The sequence below is a fragment of the Mandrillus leucophaeus genome, unplaced genomic scaffold (genome assembly GCF_000951045.1).
Source record: "Mandrillus leucophaeus isolate KB7577 unplaced genomic scaffold, Mleu.le_1.0 Scaffold214, whole genome shotgun sequence".
Lineage (NCBI taxonomy): Eukaryota > Metazoa > Chordata > Mammalia > Primates > Cercopithecidae > Mandrillus > Mandrillus leucophaeus.
The window spans coordinates 387,011-394,278 of NW_012102188.1; the positions used below are offsets into that span (position 1 = coordinate 387,011).

The following is a 7,268-nucleotide window of genomic DNA, read 5'->3' on the forward strand; positions in this document are numbered from 1 at the left end:
ATCTGCTCCCCTTTTGCCTTCTGCCATGATGGGAAGCCTCCTGAGGCCTCCCCAGAAGCTGAGCAGATGCCAGCACTGTGCCTCCTATATGACCTGCAGAATCGTGAGCCAATTAAACTTCTTTATAAATTACACAGTCCCAAGTATTTCTTTATAGCAATGCAAGAATGGACTAATACAACCCCCAAATCACATTCATAGAACTAACCAGAATCAGATGTTCTAAATTCTGGCTCCCCCACTGTTTAGATGTGGGCTGCAAGCAGGGTTATTCAGCCTCTCTAAGCCTGGATTTCTTGGCTCATACATGATGATGGCACTGGTACCCATGTTATAATGACATAAAGATTAAATAGGACGGTTCACATAAAGTTCCTGAAAAATAACAAGTATTCTACAAATGATGGCTATTACAAAGTAGCAGAGGCAGGACGTGAGCTCAGCTCTGCCCTGCCTCACTCCCATGCCTACCTCCCATGAGCTACGCCTCCCAAACAGAGAAGTGCTTCACCTGCCAGATTCTCTTCTTCAGCTGATTTTAAATCTTTCCATTCAGATTTGTATTTTTCAATCCTTTAATATTTTTTGTTCCTTATCTAAGACCCTGGTGTGGTTTTACCATATCTCTAGAAAGCAATGCCAAGAATGGTCAGAGCAATTGCCCCAAGAGCCAGGCATTAAGAGAATTCCATTGCAAAGGCCGCCGCCGACCACTGTCTTTCAAGTCAAGTAAGTTCAACATATCCTTCCTTATTCATATTTTATTAGGAAGCCGTATCAGAAAATTAATCCATTATAAAACTTTAAACATTGAATGAATCATTGTCATCAAATACATCAAGACCAGAAGCCAAGTTAAACATGGCATTTCATTTTACAAATATTTTTACATTTCATAGTCATGAAAAAGAAAAGAACTTGAAAAAGCAACTTCGACTCCGTACAAGTGTTACTATCAAGGAGCGGCTGAAGCTTCATTTTAAGATATGCAAGATAAGTGAAATAAGTAATGTTTTATTAAAATATCCTTGTCTTTTTCCATGATATACACATATTTGTTTCTCTTTAAATAAATATATATTATGTATTTTTAATGACAGCTTACTTGACAACATTCATCTGGTGCTTTGGGGCCATGGAGTTCACTTGGTAAGGAAGACAAACACCAAAAACATCAGGTACAACTGGATTCTCCTAGAGCAGAAGAATTGGCTTGAGTTTTGGAATGTCTCCCCGCAACTCTCCTCACATCAGGACTTCTGAGCTTTCTGAGGAGTCGTCAGCAAACAAAAGTTCATCAGGCAGTGAGCTCCCCAAGGGCAGCGTGCTCGAGTGGGACCAGGGGACCCCATTCCTAACAAGTCTCTCCCCGGGTAAAACACTGTTCTTTTCAGCTGTGACTGCAGCAGAGGCGGCAGAAGTCAGATCTTCCCACTCCTCACTGCCCCCATTCAGGATGTACCGTCCTTCATGAGGTTTGCTGTCATGAATTTCTGCTGTGACCACGCTGATGGCAGCGCGGGGACTGCAGGAGGCAATTATAGAGTCAGGGTCAATGTTCAAGTCCAGTGGAGCAAGCGTGGAGCCCTCGGCCAGGCCCTCAGAGCTCTCCAGCAACTGTGTGTTGATGTAAATGACGTCTGCCTGGTTCCGAACGTCGGGCAAACTTTCTAAGAGTTTTTCTAGCTGCAGCCTCAATACTGAAAAGGTGGGGCGGTCCAGGGGATCGGTTCTCCAGCAAGAGTACATTATTTCATACCTGAAAAGTTAAAAAGAAGTGGATTATCTCCCAGCACAGCACCCATCTCTTTGTGCAATCCACATGCCTTTGTTTTTACAGAATCTTTATATTTTAATCAGCATTCATTCTACTTTTTATAAAAATTATTGAGACTTTTTTGGTGGCCTCATATTTATACAACTTTTGTAAATCTTCCATGGTATTTGACAAAAAAGTGACTCTCTTCCTAGGAAGAGAGCACATATGTGGCAATTATATCTAACTTTGCAGACAAGGAGTATTTAGGTCTCTTTCTTTATACAGCGGCTGGCAAACTATGGCTCACGAGCCAAATCCACCCCACTGTCTGCTTTGTAAATAAAGTTTTATTGGAACGCGGCTATCCTTATTTGTTTACACGTTGTCTATGACTTCTTATGTCACAATGGCAGAGTTGAGCAGGTGCTAAAAGGCCTGCAAAGCCAAAAATATTTGCTATTTGGCACTTTATAGGAAAAGCTTGCTGACCGCTGTCCTATGCCATCAAACTGAGTTGTTACCAGGACAGCTGAGTTAGTTGGGGCCCTGGGGCTAGGGCTAAGAAGGTCAGGAGTAGGGGTAAGGGCAGGGGGTAGTTGTGTGCTGTGTATCACTCCATCTAGTCTTCTCAACAACCCTGTTATTGTCACTTTGTAATAAAGATGACAGTGGGCTCAGGGACATTACAGAACGTGCCATGGCCATGTGGGTAGCCAGGGATTCAGATTCAGATTGGACAACTCCTGCATCCAAGTGCTCCTCACAACCCCCTCCACTTTGTTTTATAGGGGACAGCTCTCTTCTGGGTGGTTTTTCATCCCAGTGTCTAATATAGTCAATAATTCCAATGGAGGGACATTTAATGGAGCACAGTAAGACAGATGACAAATAGGAATCAATAGGCTGAGATGAAGAGTAAGTTATACCATCATTTCATTAAAAATGTTTCTTTTCTTAAAATTGATAGACCAATATGGGACACACACACATATATGGCATATATATATACACACACACATATATATGACATATATATACACACACACACATATACGGTGCATATATATACACATACACATATATGGCATATATATACACACACACACATATACGGTGCATATATATACACATACACATATATGGCATATATATATACACACACACATATATATATGCATGCCAATTAATATGCCTGGCCCTGAAATGTGAGGACTATCAATTATAATATATACATATACATATAGATATACACACACATACACATATATATGCATGCCAATTAATATGCCTGGCCCTGAAATGTCAGGACTATCAATTATAATATATACATATACATATAGATATACACACACACATACACATACATGCCAATTAATGTGCCTGGCCCTGAAATGTGTGTGTGTGTACACATATATATATGCATGTGTGTGTGTGTGTATATGTGTATATATGTAAATGTGCATATATATATATGCACACACACATGCACATATATAATTTTTAAAATATATATATATATATATTTTTTTAATACAACAAAGTCTTGCTATTTTGCCCAGGCTGGTCGAGAATCCCTGAACTCCTGGGCTCAAGTGATCTTCTGCCTCAGCCTCCAGAGTAGCTGGAATTACAAGTGCACACCAGCATGCCTAGGCATCATTTCATTTTGATTCCTTTCTGTTTTGAGAAACTGATAATTCAAATGTCACTGGACAAAAAAATGACCCAAATTTAAATCATCTGACCCATGCAATCAATGACTGGCATCTCATGAACAGAAATATGCAATTTCCATATTGACATTTAGTTACAACCTAGAGAACCTTTGACGAATTCTACGAACATGGTACTTCACACACAACATGCAGCTCTCATTCACGTAGATGTATAATATCTTTTCATCTGCCCACTGGACCAGCCTTTATCAACACTTGCACATGCATCCGGAAGGTGGAGGCTGGCAAAGTGCCATGCATGTAAAGAGCTTGATCCTGAATGTAGGCTGAGACAATGGCACGGCGCACTTCCCTGCCTCACAATCCTTGTTCTCATCTCAGGCTTGGGGGTTCTTTCTTGTTTCCCTGTCTTACCTTCTTTAGATGGTCACTTAGACTTGACGGACAGTTTCTGTTTTTATTTTTGAGGTTTTCAGGCATAAGTCAATTTGCATGACTCCGTTTTCCACAGAGCCTCCTTGATCGTTTGCCATCTGAGATGAGCTTTGAGACATTCTGTTCTCAGGGACATAATCTCCTTTTCATTATTTCATCAAGAGGCTGTGGTATTTAACTTACTTTCATTTATTTCATGTCTTAGGAGAAAGTGTTTAAATAATTTATCTTTATTTCCAAGTAGAATAGTATCAATATCACTTTGAAACTTCTTTTCCTTTTATATTCAATATCTTATCAAATGTATAAAAATATAAATATGACTTTTAAAGACACGGTGAACACGTATGCTGTCTAACCTACTCCCACAAAAGGGCAATTTCATAGTCGTAGACCAAAGAGATTAACAAGAAGCCCCCATCTGATAAGTAATAGGAAGGCTGTGATATTTAGTGATTTAGATTTTATAAAATTGTATGGATGCAAAGAAAAATAAGTTTGGTAATTGCTTTTGTAAATGGTTATTTGTATTTTTCTGTTGAGATTTTATAAAAGATGTGATCATATAGGTTGCCAGGGGCTGTGGGGAGGAAAGAATGGGATTAGTTTAATGGGTAGAGAGTTTCAGTTTTACAAGATAAGAAGAGTTTTGGAGATAGATGGTGGTGATGGTTATACAACAGTGTGAATGTACTTCACGCCACTGAGTTGTACCCACTGGTTAGGAGAGTCTATTTTATGTTATGTATATTTTATCACAATTAAATGCAATGATGTGAATTTACAAAATTTGTAAATGTATGACTTTACTCATATTTTTCAAGCACCTGCTTTGCTCCTGGCCCTGAGGATGGCCGAGTGCGGGGCTGCAATTCTGCACAGGGAAATGATGCCCGTCTCCTATCAGCTGTGCCTCCACTGTGCTAGCCAGTATCTACCCAGCTCTGCCACTCAGCCCACCGTGACTCCCACCTTGTCCCTTCTCCAGGTCTCAGATGCCTCAGGTGGCAGTGGAGGGAGGGATAGGTCAATGGATAGAAGAGGGTTTCTGAGATGGAGAAGGTGGGTGTAAGCTGGGGTCCTTGGGGCAGACAGGCAGCAGGCAAGAGGCAGGGCCAGTTCTGTGCCAGCCAACACGCCAGGTCCTGGGTGCCAGGATGAATAAGAGTATGAGGGCAATGCTAGGCTGGTCATGTGTGTGAAGCGCGAGGGTGGTGCTGGGATGGGCACCAGGTGAGTCCTGGAGAGGAGCCCCTGAGTCTGCGCAACTGCAGCTTCACAGTGACTGATGCAGGTGGAACGTGACCAGCAAAGTGCCAGCTGTGTGTGGGCTGATGGGCCCTAACCGTTTACTCCTCACTGCAGCCCCACGAAGGAAGAGATGCAGTTCCACTCACAGACAGGGCAGCTGAGGCCTGGAGAGGAGAGGAACTGACTGAAGTCACGCCGACAGTCGGCGGCAGTGCCAGTCCATCTGACACATGGCCCCTGCTCTCATCTGTGACCTCTGCCTCCTTCACCAAGAAGAAGAGTCACTGACCTTTCCCTCATGCTTACTATTTCAGCCATCAAGTGAAACACTTTAGGTTTGTTTTTAGGGTTTTTTGTTGTTGTTGTTTCTTTTTTTTGAGACAGGATCTTGCTCTGTTTCCCAGGCTGGAGTGTGGTGGCACAGTCATAGCTTACTGCAGCCTCCATCTCCTAAACTCAAGTGATCCTCCCACCTCCTGAGCAGCTGGGACTACAGGCATGCCCTGCAACACCCAGCTAATTTTGTTTATTTTTTGTAGAGATGGGGTCTCACTATGTTGCCCAGGCTGATTTCAAATTCCTGGCCTCAAGCAATCCTCCTGCCTTGGCCTCCCAAAGTGTTAGGATTACAGGCATGAGTCACTGCACTCAGCCTGAGTTTATTTTTCTTTCTTTTTTTTTTTTTGAGATGGAGTCTCACTCTGTCGCCCAGGCTGGAGTGCGGTGGTGTGATCTCCGCTCACTGCAAGCTCCACTGCCTCCCAGGTTCACGCTATTCTCCTGCCTCAGCCTCCCGAGAAGCTGGGACTACAGGTGCCCGCCACCAAGCCCGGTGAATTTTTTTGTATTTTCAGTAGAGACGGTTTCACTGTGTTCACCAGGATGGTCTCAATCTCCTGACCTCGTGATCCGCCCACCTTGGCCTCCCAAAGTGCTGGGATTACGGGCATGAGCCACTGCACTCAGCCTGAGTTCATTTTTCAAAGGAAATGTCTCAGAAATGGAACAGAGGCCTCTTTGGGGGATGCTGTTGTTACCCAGCATGTAGATTCGAGAGGAGATGGAAGAAAGCCTGGCTCATGAGGGCCCGAGGCCACAGCACAGCCACACCCCCTTAGCACACCCAGTGCATGGGCCCCACAGGAGGCGGGGGTAGGGGCAGATTTGCCCCTCTCTGCCTGACTTCCCTAGCCACACGGCGTGTGCTGACTCTGCGGCTTTGTCCCCTAAAATGTCTCACAGAAAACCTACTCAGCATGCCCTTGTTTTGGCTCTAAAAACCACAACGTGACACAGCTTAGACCTTGCTAAGACCCAACATAATCACTGCAAATATCAACTACTTTTCGGTGGGCAAGGAAAGCCAAGAAAGAAACTGCAACAAAACTCTTTCCATAGTCAATACTGTTTGACTGAAACGCTTCCTTATTTTCAGAAGCAGGCACTTCATAAACATGGCACTTTTAAAAACTACCATGAAACCCTAGAACTAATTGTATTAGCATTTCAGGATGTTTTAAAGGATTTACAGTGCTTGTTTCTCTTCTTAATGTTATACATCTACCACCACAATAAAAACCACCAACCACTACCAACAGCACGAGGCTCTGATTAAAACAGTTTCCTTCTTTTCGGCTTAGAAGGGACCTGGGAGGCCTGTGGGCAAATGGATCCAGGCTCTCTCCCCTATGTGAGGCAGCAGGGCCTGTGTGTGTGTGTGTGTGTGTGTGTGTGTGTGTGTGTGTGTGTGTGTGTGTGTAGGGAGGGTGCTGTCCACACTCACCTGTTCCAGCCCAGGCATGGCACTCCATGACAGAGCCAGCGCAGGCCCACAGTCCTGAAATGTTCTCACTAAATATGGTGAGAATGCCCCTCTCCAAGCCCATGGCCCTTATTATACAGGGAGGAGACTCCCCATTAGGAAGGTTCAAATCCCCATCACCCAGCTACCGGAATTGCCACAAGAAATTATTTTAATAAGGTCAGCAAAGTGCTTGGGGGAGATTAATTGCCATGGCCACTCACAGGGCCAGTTAGGAAGCAGAGCCTGCGGTGGCTCAAGCCTGTAATCCCAGCACTTTGGGAGGCCGAGACGGGCGGATCACAAGGTCAGGAGATCGAGACCATCCTGGCTAACACGGTGAAAC

At 43.8% G+C, this 7,268-nt stretch overlaps 1 protein-coding gene across 2 annotated transcripts in view; it reads right to left on the minus strand.

Moving 5' to 3' along the window:
- Positions 1-746: 746 nt before the first annotated feature.
- The window catches only part of MERTK (MER proto-oncogene, tyrosine kinase), a 143,090-nt gene continuing 136,568 nt past the window's right edge, over positions 747-7,268 (minus strand). For both annotated transcript variants that reach the window (XM_011980519.1, XM_011980517.1), the window contains exon 19: positions 747-1,759. In XM_011980519.1, coding sequence (XP_011835909.1) covers positions 1,246-1,759 — 514 coding nt within the window. In that variant the 3' untranslated portion in view covers positions 747-1,245. The remainder of the gene's footprint in view (positions 1,760-7,268) is intronic.